General features: G+C 42.3%; 1 protein-coding gene across 2 annotated transcripts in view; it reads left to right on the forward strand.

The window, feature by feature from the left end:
• GATB (glutamyl-tRNA amidotransferase subunit B) overlaps nucleotides 1–22334 on the forward strand; it is a 43084-nt gene extending 20750 nt beyond the window's left edge. Inside the window, exons 6-13 of one of the 2 annotated variants that reach the window (XM_037378671.1) lie at nucleotides 2493–2606; nucleotides 3691–3775; nucleotides 4179–4223; nucleotides 6189–6378; nucleotides 12882–13015; nucleotides 13478–13556; nucleotides 19171–19305; nucleotides 21857–22334. In XM_037378671.1, the coding sequence (XP_037234568.1) occupies nucleotides 2493–2606; nucleotides 3691–3775; nucleotides 4179–4223; nucleotides 6189–6378; nucleotides 12882–13015; nucleotides 13478–13556; nucleotides 19171–19305; nucleotides 21857–21985 (911 nt within the window). In that variant the 3' untranslated portion in view covers nucleotides 21986–22334. The remainder of the gene's footprint in view (nucleotides 1–2492; nucleotides 2607–3690; nucleotides 3776–4178; nucleotides 4224–6188; nucleotides 6379–12881; nucleotides 13016–13477; nucleotides 13557–19170; nucleotides 19306–21856) is intronic. The other variant, XM_037378679.1, reaches the window with a different exon arrangement.
• Nucleotides 22335–22598: the final 264 nt, after the last annotated feature.

Consider the following 22598-nt stretch of genomic DNA (forward strand, 5'->3'; position numbering starts at 1 on the left):
AAGGTCCCTAGGCATCCCCTGGCCTTTGTCTCCATGCATCTCTGATCTTTGAGATCCTCCTCCACCTTCAGGATCTCTCTAGCCAAGATCACTACTATTTTTTTTTAGCCCCCTTCCTCTTTTGGGAATCCCTGCTTTTGGCATCAGCTTTACTTTCTGGAACCCTAAGGCCCCAATTTTTTCAACAGGTAATGTGCAGAAGCACAGTGTGTGATCAGCCTCCCAATTGGTGATTCTGTCTCATGTCTCTGTATTAATTGGAGGATTAAAGTCATGTCATTTTTGTGCAGTCCTAATGTTACCAAAATTTACAACTAGTCCATGGTTACAGCTAGCAAATAGCAGGTTTCTGCTTGAGAGATTGATAGAACAGTTTGGGGCATTCATCCTCTCTGCACATACGCCCAATTATCAACTGCCTGTTAGTGTTCACATCACAATGTAAGCTATATTTTTGCCTGTGATAGTTCGCCTTACTGTTCTGGCAACAAATTCAGTCCATAGCATTAAGTGGGTGCATCTTCTAGAGAACTGAGCCAGAGTGGTCCATGTATCACCAAATAAACAGGATCCAAAAAATGTTGGCTAGTGATGCAAATCTGATTTAATGTAGGGGGAAATAATAACTGCTAGACATTGTCTATGTCTTGTGAGTCTTTTCTCACACTAGTGTTATGCATGTCAAATGGGGCACAATTGTTAAGCAGCCAGTTTGTATGCTTCTTCAAAGGCCTTTGTGGACATACGTATTGTGGACGTGGTTTATCACTACTGAATTTGGCCCTAAGATTGCCATTGAAATTGCACTGTGATTTTTATTTTTTTTTATCACAATGGGATTTCTGAGTTTAGAGAAGAGTTGCAGTGTTGGGTATGTTTTTCCTCCCTTATATTAAGAAAATTTAAAAGTATTCAGAAAGTTGGTTTTTTTCAAGGTGATGGTTTTAGTAGCTTTCTGCTCTGGTTTTCCCTCATCATAATTACTTGCTTTCAATTAAGGGCGCATTACATTCTCATATTTTACCTTCATTCTACTTGTGTGTTCAGTGAAGACAAGTGCCCAGTTATCAGGTGTTACTTTACTAGCAAACAGATGAAAAGATTGTTTCATTGCAATGTGAAAGGAAAAGAAGCTGATCTTGGAAGTGGGCTTAAAGGAAAAAAGCTTTTTAAAGAACATTTGGGGCCTGGCTCTCCTTTCACTTACGCCTGATTAACTTCATTGTCTTGTCACATTGACACCTACATCCAAGTAGAAGCAGGTCATGTCTCGAAATGAAGCAAGGGCAGGACAAGACTATTCTTCTTTTGGAACAAGTACTCATTTCACCCCAAAGAGGGAGCACATGCAAAACACTTCCCTTGAAAGAGATGTTGGGTCATTCCATCACCTTTGTCCTTCATTTGCATGTCTGGCAAGACTCTATGAGGACAGAGGAAATTGGTGTGCTATCATGCAGCCTGCTTTTACAAAGCATACCAAGGCGCCTCTGGGCAATTTACATTTATTGACTGGAATGGATTCTGAATCTCTAGCTGTCTTCACAGGTTTAACTGAGCTATTTTTCGCTCTTTCGTAATGCTACTGTATCTAAACAGTAAGCATTTGTTTCTCTTTATCTGTATTTGAAATTGGAATGAGAAAAAAAAAAAAAGAGGAAGGCTACAGATGTTCACTGTGCAATATGGGAAAAATAATGTTTCTTTTTAATACAGCTTCTTCTGTTAGTTGATCAACTGTGTCAAGCCTTTTCTACTCAGAAGGGATGCCTTTAGAGGGACAAAACTTAGGAAGATACAAGTTGCTTGTGGTTGAGTCATTAAAAGCGCACAGTGTTTTTATAGATAACTTGGTATTCAGTTTGAGATTCTGGCAGTTTTGGAAACTGGGGGCCGGGGGCGTGGGGACGTAGAGATTGCAGTTTCTTGAAAGTGAAGAAGAAAATTACCAAAAAATCCACTACTTCTCACATTTTGTCCTTGAGCTGTAAATTTCTGAGAACACCTTAGTAAATCTGTTCAACATAACTCTGAGTTCTTGTGTTCCATGCTGAAGGAGTATATATCCATCAAATTGTAATTCCAAAACTTATTTCTGTGCTGTTTTTAGAGGAATGGAAGCTCACAATCCACCACATTGCTTGTCTAATTCTGCCCTTTATTTAAGAGCTGTGAATCAGAATCTTTCTTCACTATGTAGCTTAGAGGATCTGCGTGGCACTGCACCGTCCAATTTTCTCTGAGAGGAATTACGAGCAATATTTAAAAAAAAAAAATAGTCGTCATATACTTAGAAAATTTTGAATTATTTTAGGCACTGGCTTGAGATGGAATCACAGACAGCTATAATGAGGTTGTTGTTACTCTTTTCTGAACATATAGAAGCCTGCTAGTAATGGTCTGCACATAACATGCAGTTTATTAATGCATGCCAAGGTTTTTACTCTAGTTTACAGGGCACACTATTCTGTTGATAAAATTGCCTTTTACAGAGGGTCAGCTGAGAGTGGATGCCAATGTTTCCGTGCATCACCCTGGAGAGCCTTATGGAGTGAGGACCGAAGTGAAGAATATCAATAGTATACGATTCCTGGCAAAAGCAGTAGGTAAATGATGGTTGCTTCATTATAAGAGCATTGTAGATATTTTATGTGATCTGACATGAATATGTCAGTCTCCTGAGTGCACTAATTGGCCTTAAATGCCCTGACTAGTTTCACCTGGGTGTCCTTTCTGTGCATCTTGCCTGTGAGTCCAGGAGTCCAATTTAAGCTCAGGCTGGGGTCTTCAGACTTTGCCTGAGCTACATCACAGGTGTGCCAGTTTTCAGTCCTGTCTCCTGATGGACTTTAGACTTGTTCTGTACTCTTGTTCCCCGTCCTGTCTCTGGACTTACCTCTCGCTGCTTCTGCCTGAACTCCCTGGGTGAACCCTGGATGCAGCTCATCCCCTCACCTTGACTGTCAGTGGACCCTGTTAGTGGCCGATGCCTCTGCCCCCGCTGTCCAAACTAGTGGAACTGCACCAGACAGTGAGGGTCCTGCCTGTGCTCTGGTCACCCTTGGCTCCTGGCTTATCCCTCCTTATGGAGCAGCACTGCTTTTGCTGCTCCCTGACAACATAAATCTCAGTATGAGGTACTCTGGGTATAGCAGCCATGTTAGTCTGTTTTCTTGTTTTCTTGCAGAGGTTACGCTGCCTGCAAGAAGAGTAAAGCAGCTGATTCAATGCCTACCATGCTTAGTACCGAAATAGGTTAGCAGTAGCTTTGTGTTCTCCAATGTAGATGATTGCTTTCCACTGAGTACGGTAGGTGGTGTGTATGAAGTTCAGATGCAGCTTGGGTATGAGCAAGAAAGGATGATTATTACATCTTCAAAAAAAGACTCAATTGGGTGATTGGAAGATCACTAGGAATGTATGGCTTGGCTGCAGTGCCTAGGAGGAAATGTTTTCTATTTTTAAAGGGAGTGAAAGAAGATGAGGAAAACGTGCAAAGAAGAAAACGGTGCTGGAGAGAGAGACAGTGACTGATAGTTCTGCCTGTAACTACTGCTGTTGATTTCATTAAAGTTAAAACCAAAAAACCCTATTCCATTATTGCATATTAGTGAAAAATAAAAGTGGAGTGTACACAAGCTAATAGTGCAGTATAAAAAGCTTACTGCCTTTTTCGTTTGTTTCTGTCAGACTATGAAATACAGAGGCAAATTGAGGAACTTGAAAATGGAGGAACAATTCTGAATGAAACAAGAGCTTTTGATTCCAAGCTTGGGTGAGTTTTTATTTTGGAGGAGCATCAGGAATAGCAGCTTTAGAGTGCCATAGATACCTAGGGACATGATACGAGAGGTAACATAGTATAGCTTAATTTCTGTCTTCTAAAGCTGGTGTTCACAAGCGTAGTCTCCTCACAGGTAGTGATTTATTCTTAAAGTTGAGGCTTTTTTGCAACACATTGTGTGCTACATCAGGCAGTGTCTGTGTGAAAATGACTGCCCTCTTACATACACACATTCTTTGAAGTGGCTTTAAGAAGCTCTTCTAATCTTCATGAGGCAAAGTTTTTGGTTTGTGTTTTTGCCATAAAGCTAATTCTGTGATGTACAGCTTGGCACATGTTAGTAGTTTTGCTCTTATGTTAGGACCACACCTTACTTGTTTTGTTTTTATTTTAGGTGCACTGTACCAATGAGAGACAAAGAAGGAAAACAGGATTATCGGTATTTGTATATTTTTTTAATAACATTTCAAGAACTGAGAATTTATTTCATTTCTGAAGTATAGTCAGTGTAATGAGCATGTAAAGTTAGTCAGCATAGTATGTATTTTGAGTGTACCTTCCACTGGAAGGGGAGGAGTGCTATCAAAATCAGTGCTAGTCTGAGCAGTTCACATCTAGAACTGTCTCATCTCTGCTAAAACCCATATATCTTTCCGAAAAACTAAGCTGGAGTACGTTAGCTCAAGGTGAGTAAGGTGAAGTTTACTTTGTGGCCAGTACAAGCGTGTTCTAAGAATGCCTGTCATAAAACATAAGAATATTCTGAGGTAAGCATTGCTCCTGCTCTAAGTAAATAGAAGGAAACGATTTTCAGATACTAGGCTCTGCCTCTCCATGCTTAAATTCTGTGATCGTAGATCACTATCACTGTTTGAAAATCCTAACTCCTATGAAAAGATGTCAGCATTCATAGGCAGGCTTCTACCTGAAGATCTTTGTAGACCTGATGAAGATGTTACCTTGATAAGTACTTTTGCCTTCCACCAGTGTGAGATGACAGCCATCAAACCGTAAACAGCCACCGTGTAAGGATTTAGCCGGAGGGCGAGTGGACAAGACATGAGTCCTGTTGGGAAGCAACACTGCTGGGGACAAGTACTTAGTGCCCTAGCACGGAAGGCATCGCACTGGTGTCTGGATGGCGTGGGGAAGAGTGATGCAGTTGAGTGGTGGCTGATTGCTCTGTGCACCCTCTGCCTCCTCCCGTGCTTCCAGCCACCTTAGTGCTGATCCTCCCAGTAGTTCCCTAATTTTGCATCCCAGAAACAGTCTTCCTGTTACTCCTGGAGTTCAGTTCCCAGATGGAGAACTTTCAGAGCCTCTTAGCAGAATCTGTGGTCATTAAATCTGTGTATATTCTACCACTGATCTTACTAGAGCAGACCAAGAACTTTGGAAACATCCCACAAACTTTAAATTTAAATCTGCTTTTTAAATTACTGTTTGTGGAAATGCAGCAGAAAAGGTCCTGATCATTTTGTGAATTCCTTATTGTGGTAGGGGCTGGCATGAGGCTTAACAAGACTAATTTGAACAAATACAAAATAAAATTGTTTAAAACCTAGGCAAAACTGGTGAGTCTTAAGATATTTCACATAAAAACCAGAAAGATTGTTACTACTACTAGGATTATGATCAGTATTAAACTGGGTTTTTCAGATTTTTTTGTAACTTACTGCACATTATGCTTTAAACTTAAAATCTATGTTTAGGCAGATTTGAAACAGAAATTATTATAGTAAATGTAGAGGGTGCCCAATGTTCTTTATTCTGATATTTTTGAACCCCTCATTTGATCATGTAAGAGTGAGGTTTCTGCTTCAATCACAGTTATTTGAGTGGTTTGAATTGGCCTTCTCTTTAAGGGAGCCTTTTGTTCTGTGCACCCTGCTGAGCACAGTAACTTTGCTTTTAGCACAGCATGACATTTCATCAAGATTTTTGAAGGTAGTCTGGAAAAGGTTACAACCTGCCCGGATCAGTTCTGGCAGCTTGCTATCAGTCTGGGTTTTTCCCTGCCAGTCCACTCCCATTTTTCTCTAGATCCACAATTCATGCTTGATGCCAGAAGGAGTGCATCGTTTCCGTATCTATTCTTACTGGTTTTATGAGTTTTTAAATTATTTTTCTGGGTGCAGAATTGTTTTAGTTACCCCTTTTTCTATCATCAACTCTTTGACAATCAGTGGCAAATAAAGAAAACAGAGGCTTTGCAGCAGTTCAGGGGCTGGTCTCTTACTACTTAACAGTGATATACCAAGTAATAAATTTTTAGTATTTTTTTTAATTGAAGTAGTAATACAGTTTCCAGGTAAGTTTAAACTTGTGATACAAAAATGTATTCCTTGTTGTTTAGCTTCTGACTGAAAATTATTATAAAGCAGTTTTTCTTGATTGTTACTAGCTTCATGCCAGAGCCAAACCTTCCTCCATTGATTGTGTACGATGCAAAATCTTTGCCGGCTAATATGAACCATCAGCAAGTGGTAAATATTGATTGGATTCATGAGAGGCTTCCTGACCTCCCCAGTGTGAAGAGAGAGAAGCTTGTTGAACAGTATGGGATTCTTCCTGAACACAGCTTCACCTTATTGGTAGGTCTATTGATCAAGTGCTAAAAGAAGCCTAGAAACTTCAAAGTTGCACAGTTTTTGAAAAGATTTACAAATGTCATATTAACCAGCTGTCAGTTCTCATGGATGTTTTTTATTTGGAAATATGTCCAGTGCATACTTTTTACCTTGGAGCCATGTACGTAGAACAGTGGGGAAAAGAAACCATACACAGTGTGCCTAAAAGTGTTTCTCATGCAAGGTGCAGTCAAATAACTGTTAGTTAATATTGATCTTGTCTGTCTACACATGGATGCACCCGTGACTGACTGCAACAAATGTACAACTTCCTGCTGACAAACCCTTGTCTGCAAGTGCCTGCTCTTCATCTCTTTGGGTCAGGGACAAGGCTGGACATGTTGTCAGTATTTAACGAATTAATAGATGTGTTTTCCTGACCACAGAAGCAAACACCATAGTTTAAATCTTACAGCTTCATGTGCCTGTTGATCTAGCTTCCACGTTATTTTGAAAAAAAAAAAACCAAAACAAACCAGACTTATTCTTTGGTAAATAAACCAAATGGCTGTACAACATCAGCTTTGACCTCACAATGCGGTTTACCAGAGATAGGTTCGGAAGAGGGGATGAGAAAGAAAAGGACATGGGAAATATGGGTATTAATAAGAAAGCGACAGCAAAATCACATGACTTCCAAAATTATTTTAAAGGACTTTGAGCTTCTTAAATACAAGCTGTATCATCTCTGCCAACGGTAACTTTATGTGGGGGTTAGTATACCCACCCAACATCAGACATTTCACATAGCTAGTTAATCTAGGACAGTGTCCTGTTTGGTTACCTCTGTGATTAGTGGAGACAGAAGGAAAAAGACTTCTTTAGAGTAAGATTCAGAGCAACCATAAGTACCTTAAATTGTCCTCTGGAGGTGTTCCTTTCCTTTTGACTATAAATGGAGGGAGAACAGTGCACATAACTACCTAATATTCCTCCTTTGTGTGTCTCTAACTTAATACACTTGTACAGAAGCTGATTCTACAGGAAAAAAATTGGTACTTTCTTCTGAAGAAAGCTGTTAAGAAAACTGCTTTTGTGGCGGTGTGCCATTTTAGTGAGTTGCAGATCTTTTACTGTTTGGTGGGCAGATGAGTCATAAGTCTCATCAAAGTCATGAGGCTGCGGTGATAACACCAAGAGGTGTCAATAGTTCTTACCTTTCTCTTTCATTGTATAACGGCTGCAAAGTGTGATTTTGCAGCCAGTGTTCCTGTCCGTGCATGCGTTTTTTCACATCAGCCTATTTTTGTTATATTAAAATAAACACTGCTCAGAAGGGTAGATAGGTCCTAAACACTTTTTTATGACTTTTTTTCTTCTCCCCCTCTGTGATGGGTTGACCCCAGTCAGCTGCTAAGTACCGCAACTGCTTGCTCATTTCCCCTGCCAGTGGGACAGGGAAGAGAACAGGAAGAACAAAAGTGAGAAGACTTGTGGTTTGAGATAAAGACACTTAAATAAGTGAAGGAAAGAGGAAAGGAAAAACCCGAAAGTGATGCAAATGTCATTGCTCACTACTTCCACAAGTAGACTGATGCATAGCCAGTCTCTGACCAATGACAGTGACTGCCTCCCCCAAAATGCCCTTCTCTGTTTTCCTTGTTGAGCAGGATGTTATATGGCATGGAATATACCCTTGGTCAGTTTGAGTTAGCTATCCAGGTGTGTCCCCGTGGCCACCTTCATGCCTATCCTTGGCCTACTCGCTGTGGGGGGCAGAGTGGGCTAAAGAAAAGGTACTGCTCAGCAGTAGCCAACTGGTGTGTTGTCAGCATTGCTCTAGTCATAAATCCAAAGCACAGCACCCTCTTAAGAAAATAAACTCCATCCCAGCCAGACCCAGTACGCCTATTCCTTTTACTTGCCATCATCCCACTTGCATTTTTCAGTTTTGTTAGTATTAATGGCTGTGTGTTTTCTGTTCTCTCTTATCAACTAGCCCTATATATTTACCTCATCAATTGCCCTTCCCAGCTGTTCTCTGAAATCCACTATTGCCTTTGCTTTTCCCCTTTTAATTTTTTTTTCTTTTTGCAATGTAAAAAACAATTGATGAGCTCCAAGCTGAAATTTGCAATCCAGCTTGTAATAAGATAATGCATCCATTTGAATGCATGAAGTGAACACGTTCTTCATTGCAGGTCTTCTTTTATTGTGCATTACGATGTCAGCATGTATACTCTCTATAAAAGTTGCTTGCCTGTTCACTGGGAGACTAGTTAACCTTAATTCATCTGAAAACGGTGTGTCTGTTGCTGTGTTAAGCTTACATCGGAAGTTGCAGAAGATTGCTGATAGGGCCAGATGCACGCACAAATCTAATGAGCATTCTTTCAGGTTAGAGCGCCCAGGAGTGCTCATTAAATAAATGGCAGTGGTAAAGGGATGACGCTAAAATGCAAAATCTGTGTTCTGTGCCAACTTGTTAAGAGAAAACATTATGCGCCAAAGTTATAATAAAACAATACCATACTTCAATATGCAAGTTAGTTTCTGAGCTTGCTTCATGAGCTTTATTCTCATACACAATAGCTGCCTGTATGTACTGCAGTGCTGAGAATCTGAGACTCCTGCTTTGCCTAATTACAAGATGTACTGAAATGGAAGACCATTGCCTATTATATCTGAAATTTCTTAAATGTAAGCGTCTATGTTTTTGACAGTTTGGTATAAATTGTGAAAATAAATGAAGTTTCTGATTTCTTCATGCAGAACCATTCTTATTCGTAAAGATGCAATTCTTTGAGCCACATAGACTCCATGTATTTGGGTGCTCAGTTTCTGCGTGCAGTTTCTGCTTTGGTGTGTAAACGGGTAGGCTGGAAAATACTTCAGTCAAGAAGGACCTCTGACAGTTTTGCCAGTTACGGTATTGTAATATTTGTGCCTTGCTTCCTACTGAGTCACAAAAATAAGATGTATTGGCATAGACATTAATGTGACATTTTGTTTTCAAAAAGCACGCTGAAGTCCAGAGAGGTCCAACTGAAAACTAGATCAGTTGTCACAGTACAGCATCAGAAAAAAGCAGTCTGATCATTTTCTTTCTCATCTGAATTCTAAGCCTTCCTGTGCATTTACTGTTCCTCTGTTTACTCAGATAAAAGTGGCTGTTCCACTTGGGCATTGGCTTATTGCTTTGGTGGGACAATTACGTTGGTTAATCCTCCCAACAGTCAACAGTGAGATGCTGTAGAAGTCCGTTTTGACCATTTTGTTTATGACATGCCATCCTCATACACGTTGGTATGCAGGAGAATTTATGCTTATCTTTAGAACTGAAATAATTTTGTAAGAAGCTCTAGGAAAAAGTTTGAACTTTCTTTGACTGCTCTGCTTGTCTGCTTTAACAGGCCAGCTTTTCTGTTTGGGTTTTTTTTCCCAAACAATCTTCCACGTTTTTGCAGCAGTTGTTACCTCACAGCTGGTTATTGTGGGCACTGTGGTGGTGAAAATGGGAATAAGAAAGCAGAAAATGACACTTTATTTGTCAACATTGATGTAGGTTTCTTCAGTTCTTTGAGAAACATTAGTGGTCTTTAAAAGCATAATTTTGCATTACAGACCCAATGTCCCTAAAGATTGTACCCATGCTATTCTGTAAGATAATGCATAGTTTTAAACTTGTTTAAAAAGCATCTGAAATCACTCCACCACTATTTTTTTTTTTTTTTTTTTTTTTTTTTTTGCATTTCAGTACTATTAAATGATCATTTTAAACCATGTTTAAGAAGGAAGTTTGCATCTGGTTAAAATACTGGTATGCGAGGTACCATGCCAGTGAGACCAATGAGTAAGTTACAGCATATTTGGTGTGTAATGGGAGCACTCAGCGGGCCTGGATCACAAACACGGTGCTGTAATTCCAGATTTCTGCCTTTCGTTCTATGAAGATTAAAATACGTTACTCAGAATTAAGGGAGAACAGTCAACATTCCTGTAAACCAGCTTGCTGGAGCGTGCAGTGGTTTTCAGCTCAGATCAGTCACAAGGGACAAGATGTAGTTGGAGTGAATTTGGCATGAAGAAAGTTGACCAAAATTTAGAAGAAATTAAAGTCAAGTTCAAGTAGTGCAGTATCTAGAAATTGAAGCTAATCAAGTTATGCCTACATTTTTCTAATATGGCAAGAAAATAAAGAAAATGTTTCATTTCTGTCAGTCATTTTGATGTTTTGACATTCTGCCTTACTCATTTCAGTCTAGCATTGCGGGGTATTCCTATTCTGGCTACAGAAAATGTCAGTCATTTAAAAAAAAAACCACCTAAAACGAAATGCAGAGGAGTTTTGGGTAATATGTCTGGTTGTGCACACGTAGTGAGTATGTGGTTTGGTGCATGGTAGCATATGTAAGTCTGTCTGAGTATTCCTGGGCTTTTCTGCTCTTCCTGCCTGGAATCCCTGAGTAAAATGTGAAGGCTGGAGATGTTTGCCCTTGATTTTCAAAGGTCTGGCAGCAGGGTCAGAGCTGTAGCTCTAGCCAGGCTGTTGGTATCCAGAAATCTGAATGTGCCCACTGCTAGAGATATGTTCTGTAGCCTCCACATGATGGAAGCGTTGGACATGCTGCATCCGAGTTGTGTAGCCTGCATTTAGACGTGTGGCATCCGCAGACATTGTTTTTGTGTACATGATGTTATAACTAGACCCACTGTGCCTGGAGTGTTTGTAAAACCTTCTGCAGCATGTGTAAAGAACCAGCATTTATACGTGCTCACTTTTTCTTACCTAAATTGGACAGGTGTGTTTGTGGAAGGGAACCTGCTGTTTAAATAATCAGTGTTTGTTTGTGCTATTGAATCCTGAGGTGAATTAGGAAGAGTACAGTATTTAGTAATGCATCATTTTAGTAATTCCACTTAACACACACGCGATTTTTAATCAAGTTTACTGTACTTTGGTAATCATGTCGTTCCTTTACTGCTTTTTTTTTAAGCCACATTTTTTCCTCTAGTCTATTTAGCCTTAGATTTTACATAATTTAATTATGAAGTAGCAGCTAGTCAAATTTGTAAAAACACTGGAAAAGAAGGGAATTAATGTCTGTGTATATTAGTTAGAAAACGAGGGGGAGTTACAAGGTTTACCTTGGTTCACAAAAGGCCTCAGTGGCTTTCCGAGGCTGAGAACCTGGTTTGTTTGCTCACTGGTCTCACGGTAAAGGGGATGGGTCTGATTTTTGTCACACCAGTTTTACAGCACATCAGCCATTAATCCAAGTACATTTTCTTCTGTTTCACGGAAGAGAGAGCAGTTGTCTGCAGTCTTCTCAAAAGCCATACATCATTACCAATGAAAAATGTGGTATCTAGAGCTGTTGGAAGTTTGTGTTGTGAAAATTTTGAGGAGGAAGGTCTAAAATTCTGTATCGCTATGGTGATAAATTGCCTTTAAAAAGAAGGGCAAATGGGACTCTTTTGATGGGATGGGACGTGTTTGAGTGGAAAAGTCAGGCTTCAGTTTTGTGCATACCTGCAGTCTTTCTGCTTGGAACTGTTAGTGATCCGGCTGCAGTCAGTATGTGCTTGGGAAATGTTTTTGCTGTGATGACAGTACACTTAGAATAGCTCCTTGGCTGTTTCTAAACTCTTAACTCTCAACTTTTGAGAGCTGGCTTCTCCTCCTGTGCATTTATGCCACACACCGCAGAAGTCCAGTGGCACGCTGGATTTGGCTTCCTCCCTGAAAAGGTAGGAGCCGCCACTGAGAATCTCACCAGCCTTCAGCAGACCTAACGAGTTCTGTGCTGCACTTAAAAGATCCATCAGTGCCTTGATGACAAACAGCACAGCGTTCAACAGACTCTGCAGTATCTGTTCTTCTAAAAACAATCTCAGATTTCACTTAGGCTATAAATTGAAACCCCTACTGTCGTATCTTCTGAGCATTTAGGGCACTGTGGAAAAGCTTACGTAGCTTCTCTGAAAAAAACGAGAAGAATAAACCCCTGCTTCTTAGGGTATGACCTTTCCATGTCATTGAAGGGTGAATGCAAGCTAAACTTACTCCTTCAATCCGGAACAAATATAAGTGATTGCAAGATCAAGAGTGAAATATCTGTCGACAGTTTCAGGAAAAATCTCCTCTTGGTGAAAGGTAGCATGACAGCCTGCAAGATGGCAGCATTATATTTTCTAGCATTATACTTCAAACACATGAGAAGATGAGAAAGCTTCTCCCCAAATGCTCGTTTTAGGGAGGAGTTAAGAGAAAAAAGATCGCTGGTTTATTGGAAGTTCCGTTGCAACAGACAGGCTGGCAGATAGGCTGTATGTATCTGTTCTAGACCTAATGTAGCTAGTTTGCTGTTATGTTAATAAAATCACTCCAAAGTCCTGTGACTTTGCAGTAAATTCGCAAACCAGGTTTACTTTAGGATTGAGTATTTATACTCTGAATATAATTGTATAATTAATTGTGTTTGTGCTCTGGTATCCTTTTGATGCGTTTAACTTTTCTTACACAGAATGAAGAGGGATTAACAGAATTCTATGAAAATGTGGTAAAGCAGACCCAAATGAAGCCGAAGAAGGTGATCGGCTGGATTCTAAATGACCTGCTGAGTTACTTGAAACAACATTCCCTTACAGTAAAGGAAAGGTCAGGCTTCTTGATTACTACGGTGGTGAAACAGAAGTGATCCTTTTCTCATATACCGTGCATAGTATCGTGTCACTTGGTTGCTCGCTTCTACTTTAGTTATTATCTGTGAAGCAGATTAACGTTACGCCAGGCAGTGCTATGGAGGCCTCGACACTGTCATTCTGAATGAAGTTAACCAAACGTCTTGCAGAGAAGAGGACCGTGTAGTTAAGAGTAGTAATCAGGGTCTTCCTGACTTTTGGTTAAGTCTACCTTACCTGGCAGTGGTAAGACACATTCAGGCTATCAATACTGAAGCTGAATATAGCGTATCGTGAGGAAAAAATACTAGCTTGTCATGCTAAATTGTGTGATCTTTGGGCAAGCAACAGTAGCCTAGATATATTACTTCACTTCGTAGCCTAGATATATTACTTCACTTCATTCACTGAGGTAACCTCTGCCCCCCTTTTCCCCTAGCCCAGTTAGTTCTTTTCTCCTGGCTGACCTTTTGAACCTTCTAGAAAAAAAAGATATTTCTTCTACAGCAGCAAAGCAGGTAAGTACCTTTTTGATTTTACTATAACTTGAATCTATGGCTGCTTATTCCGTTTGCATAACAATTTTATAATCGGTGTGTACCGGTACATCGGTTGCTTTAAAGGGAAATTATTTAGAGTGCTGACGAAGGGTAGGTTTTGTATCTGTACTATAATAGATGAAAATGCCTCGTGTGTATACATTCTCTAATCTATAAATGTAGATATATTTGCATATTCAGTGTTAGAGCGGGACACAAGCCAAATAGTAGATTTAAGCAGTTTGAACTGAAGACAATGAAATAAATCCTGCTTCTGAACAGACTGGACACTAGATCTCAATTTCACAGTTCAAGTCAGACTCGAGTGAAAGGGTCAGTAGGAGCTAATCCATGACTTGCAGTTAAGCTGAGAGCATCAGTTACTAGGTACTAAGGGACAGTAAGGTCTATGTTCCCAGGCATTAGCATGTGGAAAGGGATATAATTCACCTGAGTGTATTCATAGAAAGAGTTCTGCTTTGGTGTACCCCTGAGTCAAAAGTGGAGAGGTCTGGCCTTTCTTTTATCCTTGCTTCTTTGAGCAAGTGCTGTTATGGACCTTTCAAACAAGTAGTACTGATGGTAAAGCTAGTTTCTTCCTCTTCTGAAATATCATCTTGTTTAGGACAGTCTGAAAAATCAGCTCCTGATTTGTATCTGAAGTCGTGAAGTGCTTATTATGGGTACAGTGACTGCTGTGTCTATAGACAAAATTTGGAGGGTTTTTTGTGATAGAGAATAATCTGACATTCATTTTAAATTGTCACCCACTCATTTATGTGGAGTGCATTGTCTTTTCAGATTAATTATTATCCTCCTCTAAGTACATTGAATGACTGTTTCTTCTCAGGTGTTTGTCAGTGAAACTGTTAGTGAAGATACTTCACTTACCTTGTCAGCTTTCAAACTTTTTTTAACTCTGAAAAACAAAGGGCGGGTTTCCATCTTTCTAGCGCATACTGATTTAATCCAAGTACAATTTTGGAATAGCATTGAAGTCAGTTAAGGCTTTTTTGCATGATTATAAACCAAGTGTAACTGTTGCAAATGTGGCTCTTCACCCTAAGAGACACTTCAGCTTCCTGGTTTCTTGTTCTGTTTTTTGGAGATGCTTGTGGTTCTCAATTAAGTTGGTCTTGTCGTTGGTCTGCTTCTGGGAATAGCCAGCTGCATATGACAGGTGTCATAAATAAGGATTTAAGTGCCTGACTTCAGGCATGTGCATTTGGAAATTTTGGGCTGGAAAAGTAAAAGCTTCAGAAAGGAGATAAAGTATTAACAGGAAAAGCATTGGAATGCAAAGTTGTTCTGTGCCTGCGGGGGTTATGGCACACCCATCAGTTTGGTGTCTGCATTTGAAAGGGAAGCTTCAGAACTCCAGTCTTGACTCGTGGCTTCCCTGTGGAGGCAGGGACAGGGTACTAATGCTCTTCTACAGGAGTTTTTCCCCTTGTGATATATTTGTGTGCCAGCACTTCTGACAGGTTATGAAATGTCAAGAATTTCAGAGGTGCTTTTCTTGTTTAATTACCAACTCCTTGTAATGTGTGTGTTGTCCTTGGCGTTCTGAAACTGGACACAGTGAACTAACAGTACTGTTTGCCATCCCTGAGCGATGCTATCAACCTGCAGAAACCTTGCCGCATTTAGAAAAGTATTGTGGTTGCCTGGATGTCAGAAGAATAACAAACGTTTATAACAATTCTCAGCAGTAGGCAGAGGTACTGGATGGCCTGAGGGCAGAAAGGGCTATATATACACAACAGCAGATGAATTGCAGCACTTGGGGTGGGGGAGAATGAGCTGCAGTGGTAGAGACAGATCCAGTGAGAAAGGATGGGAAGGGTTCCATGGGGTGAGCGTGCAGACATGCATATACATACATGCTCGCTGCAGGAAGCTGTTAACAGTTTAAATTTTTTAAGAGGTTTTGTGTTCGGTCTCTGCTGTATAAGCCACCAAAACACGGGCAGATAAAAGCTGTGAGCACTGATTATAGACACAGAACGTTGTATGGTAGGATGCGTATGCCGTAGAAGGGGCACTGTGTGCTTACGTAATTACCACTTGGGTAATTACAGAGCTCACACCCAACTTGCCATCAAATATAGCACCCTACGCCAGAGGTCTCGAGCGGTTTCAGACCAGCGTGCCTGTGGAAAGGGGAGCAGCTGCCAGCTCTGTCGCTGTGCAGGGCTGTGGGGTGAGCGTGTCCAGGACTGGGGACCTGCGCACAGGCGCACCCTCTGGCCCGCCCCAGAGGCACCGTTTTGAAGCCCAGTGCTGCTCACCCAGGGCTGAAATCAGCCTGACGGGGAGTATGTCCGAGATGGGGCCTCATGCCTCGTTGGTGGGGCTGGCAGCGAGGACACCTCTGGCGGAGGGGCCTGCCTTGTTAAAGTTACAGCGCTGTGGGAGGAGGCTGCTTCCTGGGCCAGGGAAGCAGAAACTTATCCCCGCTGCTGAAAGCCGTGCTGAAGCAACTCGGCACAGACACCCTCGTCACATCGGGGGTCTGTAGCAGGGTACAGAGCAGAGCAGACCCCAGGTCTTGTTTGCTTCTGCAGTTGCATAGGTCACCCACATAGAAATAACTTCAGGAGACCCACTTGGCACCCATACTTTAGCATAGATAGCAGGGGAATGAGTACAGTACACAAACTTAAACAGAAGCATCTGCTCTGACAATTAGGGCTATACCATCTGGAGGACTGGACCCAGCCTGCCCCTGACTTTTGTCGGAGGCTGAGGGACAACTGCCAGACATCAAGGCTTCCATCGCCGGAAAGGAGAGATGCCCGCAGGACTGCCTCGGGTGGTACTGCCTGCTGCTTCCCTCCCCCCCTTGGCAGCAAATCACTGCAGACAGGGTTTCCAGTTGGAGCATTCTCAGGCACAGCAGTCAGCTGGCACCTTCACCAGTTGCAAAATGTTTGATACGATGCCCGTGGCAGCCAGACCTGCAAGTCCCGATTAATTCATCTTGACCAATGGTTTGCTGCTATGCCTGTGTAGGTAGAGACCGCAGAACATCATTAAAACCTAATCACGCTCAGGCAAGAATCAATAGTAGAAACTACTGAGATTTCAGTAATGGAAATGATGCCTGAAAATCTCATTTTGGCTCTGGAGACTTCATCATTTGATCCTCCTGTTCTGGTGCAGGCAGTTTGTGTAAATGAGTTGAAATAATTTTTTTAAACTGCTTTCTTTAGATTTTGTATTCCTTGCCAAGTGCAGAAACACATTTTTAAAAGTGCATCTTTGACAGGTCTTGGCCACATCTCTTTTTGCTTTCCTACGTACCTGTAAACAAGCAAGGGCCTTGATAGCGTTGTTGCTCTGCTAGCTAAGTGGAGATGCTTGTTACCAAATTGAAAAGTACACATGATGCAGATGTCACGGGGGAAATCTGGTGCCTTCAAGGTTTCTAATGGGCAAGCTTTTCTCGGTGCCAGGAGACATTTGGCGTAGGAATAGCAGGGAATCGGAGCTGGATCTCTGGCTGTCAAGCTGTCCCGCCCCTGATCTAAGTCAGTCTGATGCATGAGTTGCTCGGGGGTAACTCTGCCATGATCGGCTGCGTAGGTTTTGTTTGTTGTAGATTTTCCCCTCCTGCAGCCCATGGCCTCCTGCTTGAATACCTACCAGTCCTAAAAATCACATCTGCCTTTTGCCAGGAGAGCGATACAGCTTATTTATTGTCCAGCCCCTGATTTGTGCAGCGCTTCAGACTCTCCAGGGTGTTTTGCTGTGGGCTGTGCTATGCGGACAGGGCTCCTTCTGAGGGGTGATGCACATCCCTGTGCCTCCGGAGGCCTCAGGAGAGAAGCTTCCTGCCCGGTCCCTCAGGGAAGGAGCAGGAGGGGGCTGCCTGGGGTGGCAATGGAGTGGAGGAAAAAAAAAAAGAAGGAAAAAAAAAAAAAGGCAGGTGGCTGCAGACAGTTTGAATCCCTGCTGGATGTATTTCTTTCTAGGGACATTCCAAGTAGCACTGGCATGATGATTTTTAAGTACTGCGCTAGAAGGAAGATCTTGTAGGAGACATCATATACTGCACTGATTTATTTAGATATAAACATCTGAAAGCTTTACTTGCAGCAGTTGTAACTCTGGCTGCTTATCAGTAGCTCTAATATTGTGATCTGCCTTTAACCCTCTTACAGGGAAAAAACAAGATGTAGCTGCCACAATAAGGCTGCTTGTCATTACCCTCTCTCAAGGTCTCCAGCAGAGTGATAAGATCCCATAAAAAGCTTTGGGGTGCTGCTGGCAAGCAAATCTCCTCTTGCAGGAATTATGTCAATGTGTGGTTCTTAAATGCCTGTTGAGGCTACAAAAAAAATTGTTTAACTGGAGGTCTTTTGTACCAGAAAATTCTTCGTGCTGAAGAAAATTGCTGGGATAGTTAAGATGCCATCCCACATGCTTCTTTTTTCCCAAGTTGTCTTGCTGCCCCGCTAATTATTTAACATGCAGTTTGAATGCCCCTTCTCGTCTCCCCATCCCAGCCTCTTCTTCACGCTACAGTGAGTATTTAATGCTGAAATTCTGATGTGACATCCATTTCCGTATCGGTACACAGCAATGGCCCAAACATACAATTATATCTTTAGCTCAGGATGGAGCACAAGCAGCTGTTTTAATAAGGGGTTTCTTTCTCTCCTCCCACAGCTCTCAAATAAGAGCAAAGGGAATACAGAAAATGACTGCCCAAGGAAATTGGTTTTTTATAAACGTTCTCTTCTCTCAAGTTTATTCCAGGGTGATAGCCCTGCTACAGCATAGGGAAACACACTAGCGTTAACAAGGGATTATTCTGGAGGCTTGGGTTTGCCCAGCGGTCCCGTACTTGGAGGTGATGCATAGGCGGGCTGGAGCCGCTGCATTCATTCTGCTTGGCACTATTTGTCTTTTGCTTTGTCACACGTATCCTCGTTACAGCTTGCTGATGAGCACTGGTAATGGGATGAGTTACCTGGGATTGGGCTTGGTACGATAGTCAGCTAATCGTCAGCTCCCGGGCAGAGACATCGCTTGTGGAAATGCATTTCTTACCGCTCACAGGCAGTTCTTGGCAGTAACATGCGATGGGCATGAGTCCAGCCCGAGGAGCAGCCCTGCAGTCGGTGGCAGTCTCTGCCGTGGTGCTGGCCTCTCCCAGCGAGCGAGCAGCGGTTCGGTTCGGTGCAGCGAGGTACCCAGGGGGCTGCACGCGGCGAGCTCCTTTGAAGAGGTGCCCCCGCTGGTAGTGGCGGGCAGCTCCCGGTACTGTGGCAGGCTGCAGAGTGCACCGTGTACTCATGCAGTAAGTGAAAATGCTTTCTCTTATTTCAGGATGCAGAAAATGAGGAAGGGTACAGGAGCTTTTTCAGCAAGGCACAGGATTAAATCTCGGGTTTGTTAAAAATGAGGAAGGGTACAGGAGCTTTTTCAGTGAGGCACAGGCTTAAATCTTGGGTTTGTTAACGTTCAGACAACCTGCTCTTGCTTGAGCTAAAATCTGCCTTCTTGGCTCAGTAACTGAAATACCGTGTGTAAACAACGCTGGTGCGTCGAGACGCTGACCTTTGCTGTTCATTGTGATTTTCAGGTGCTTGCAGAATTGTGGAAGGGAGAGGGGAAGACTCCTCTGGAAATTGTTAAAGAAAAGAAACTTGAACTGATACAGGATCAAAAAGAGCTTGAACAGATCTGCCAGGCAGTGATTGATGGACAAGAAAATGAGGTGATTATGATGGTGCTGGGAAGCTTGTGCACTACTGCAGTCTGTGGCACTAAAGAGCGGGTTAAAATGGCCTCTCTCTTTTTCCTTTTGATTGGCATTTGAGCTCTAGAGCCAGTATAGGAGCAGTAAAGCTGCTGCTGAGATAGTATCAGGCTTTTCTTCTCCTTTCTTATTTTACTAAGTGGTGGTGGGGTTTTTTTGGTTGTTTTTTTTTTTTAAATTGAAGCTCACACAAAATGATCAGCAGAAGAAATTACCAGTCTGGCTCATGTGTTAAGTCATTGTGAGAGACCATAAAAATTTAATGCAGGAAAGCAAAAATGCAGGACCCTGTCCCCCTTCAGCTATACTGTCATTAGCCTGACCTGGCCACCCAGCCACATAACTCTGATTTTTATGTCGTCTGTTGTGATATTAGGGCAACAGTGTTAAACTGTTCTGAGGCTGGAGATTAAAGCTACCTGCCAGCAAGGCATGTATTAGTTACAGAATTAGAGGCTATATCAGAGCTGGCAAGGCAAAATTTTTACTTGCATCTGTCTCTTCACCACATCCCTGTCTCCCTCCACTGCCAAAGAGATGAGTCGAGCTGGCTCTGCTGCCTGCCAGTGTCTGTGGGGTGGGGAGGAGCCGGACCCCTGTGGCAGCAGCATCGGTGGCTCCAGAGCTGCTGTCCGCTCTGCTGCTGGGCTGAGGCAGCAGCGCACATGCTGCAGTAGGGAAGATGGGGTTTTGGCTCTCCCCCATCTCCTTGGGAGGACACGCAGCAGCCTGCATGGCTTATCGGTCCAACAGGGTCTGAGCTGGGAAAAAGGGAAAGAAGACCTTGTTGATCACGAGGGGGAGGAATGGGAAGGGATCTTGACAGGGTCTAAAATCTGCTTTATAAAAAGCAAAACGAAAACAAGTGCTTATATGTTCTCTGGAGAAAAAATGTAAAAGCAGAAGTGAATAGCTTGCTTCTAATATAAACATTGTCTAGATACATTTGCCATTTGGAAAAAAACATTAACATCTTTTGAGAACAATACCACCCACCCCGGATCTCATTGGGGGATGCTAACAGCTCTGCAAGAGCTTTTGATAAAGAAAATGAGCTTGCAGTAGGTCGGCGTGACCTCCATCAGACTGACTCATTTGCAAAGCCTGATAAAAGCGCTGCTGTATGTTCAGACTGGTCTGGAAGCACAAGTGGGGATAGGGAGAATGTTAGAACTGATTGGGAAGTGCAGAAGCTGGAGGTCCGTAACTATACTCCCATTTCAATAATAATGCTTTCTCCGAAAATGTAATTCCTCTCTGTTTTCCACTGGTTTAGTCAAGCCAAATGCAGTAGAATGGCCTCACTTCCCTGCTTTTTCCAGGTGATCTTACACCAAGGCAAACGCTGCCTTGAAGGCCTGTAATTCACTGCTACGAGAGCTTGCCTTACAGAACAGTGTTAGCTGAGTACTTAACAGGGGCAAAAAAAAAAAAAAGTCAGTGGTGTCCTTTTTGGTAGTAACTTTCCTTAGAATTAACTAATTTACAAACAGTTGCTCAAGCTACCACCGAGCACTTAGGAAAATGCACTGTCTGGGTTGTATGGCACGCTGCCCCGTATAGGTAATTCCCAGCCGATCAGGAGCAATGAGTCCTTTCCATATTGTGGCATTACAAAGATCTTAGACTGCCAATATTTTGGATACCATAATGAGGAGCAATATTTGCATTTGTGCTTGGTATTGGCACGGTTGGCGGTTCATATGTTCGTAATCCTTCCCTTAATATCTGTAAATACGCCATCCTGTTTAATTGCAGGGATTGTGTTTTGCCCAGTAACTCTGACAATGTAGACGGTGTCTTCCCTGCCACACAGACAGCACGCGGGCCAGACGCTTGTCTGTCAGCAGTAGCAGCTCCTTTAGGAAAGAGACATTTCCAATGCTTTCATCAGTGTCTTTACTTAGCTTTTAATTATGGCCCTTGCTATTTTGCAGGTGATTGTGCATCAAACACTAGCTGTCTGATAGGAGGCCGTACTTCTCATCAGTTAATTAATTGCTATGGTGCAAAGGATTCCTTGCTTAAAGGAAATAACATGCTGTTACAAAAACACCTATGTCTGTGCTTGAAGGTCCTCACAAATACTATCAAATAGGTTATGATTTGATGCAAATTACTTGTTATAACTGAACATTATACTGAATGAGAAAGATAGATCCTATTAGCAAGAGAAGTCCATCTCATTTTTCTCGCTCCTTTCCTGGAAGTTGCTGTGCAAGTTGCAGACACTGTTACAATCCAAAAAGTGTTTTCTGACTTTTTCAATAAGAGCAGATCTTTCTATTAGTTGTAAGGCCCTGCTGCTGTAGGGACTTGCTCTTGTCTCATGGGAGCAGAGCAGGAGCTTATTGCAAAGCTGAAGGCAGTTCTTATAAATAACAGCTTAGCCCAAAATATAATACGCTACCACAGCAGACAAAAATATTCATACCTTGGCTGTGCATGAGTGAGTGAAGATGTCTGGTTCTCCTGTAACAATGCTGTCTGTCATGTTTTTTCTTTAAAGGTTATGGCGGTAAAGGCAGGAAATCAAAAAGTGCTAAATAAATTAATTGGCCTGGTACAAAGAGAAACCCAAGGACGATCCAATCCTGTTCTGGTGAAGCAACTATTAGAGAAGAAGCTGTCAGAGTAGCCGCAGCCACAGGAGAAAAAGCACACAAGCGTCTACAGAAAGCACGTGCTTTGTTCTGGCTAGTTCACTGCAAATGGACTTTGGTGCCTCTCCATGTAGCATCGGATTGTTGGTTATACTGCAAGCAGCATTACATCCCAGCCTTCCCTGGATGCACCAGCCAAAGGCATATGAGAAAAAGAACAGCGGGAGATGATACAGTCATTTGCATCTCCCTCGCTTCGGTGTGGTGTTCAGAAATGTGATTTCCACACAGCCACAGGAAACGAGTTCCCAGGGGTGGCTGTGAGCATGCCGAGAGCTGAAGCTGTGCTGGTTAGTTTTGTAATAAAGCCAGTGTAAACTCGGCTTTCCAGCTGCCTTTTTGTGAGAGGGGAAATCCAGTGGTGCATGCTAGTAAGTCACTGTAAATTAGTGTAAGCACACTAGTAACAATGATGAAAACACCTTGCAGTAATTAAGAAGAGCATGTGTGCCTCCATGCCTAGCAGGAGGGAGAAAAATGTCCAGTGCTATCATTCCTCCTGATTGCTGAGGGATGGGGAACGGACGAAGTCACTAGCTGCTTAAGTGCGTGCCTGAGGCTAGTGCCACAAACAGCTGTGCCTCCGTC

The sequence above is a fragment of the Falco rusticolus genome, chromosome 1 (assembly GCF_015220075.1).
Source record: "Falco rusticolus isolate bFalRus1 chromosome 1, bFalRus1.pri, whole genome shotgun sequence".
NCBI lineage: Eukaryota > Metazoa > Chordata > Aves > Falconiformes > Falconidae > Falco > Falco rusticolus.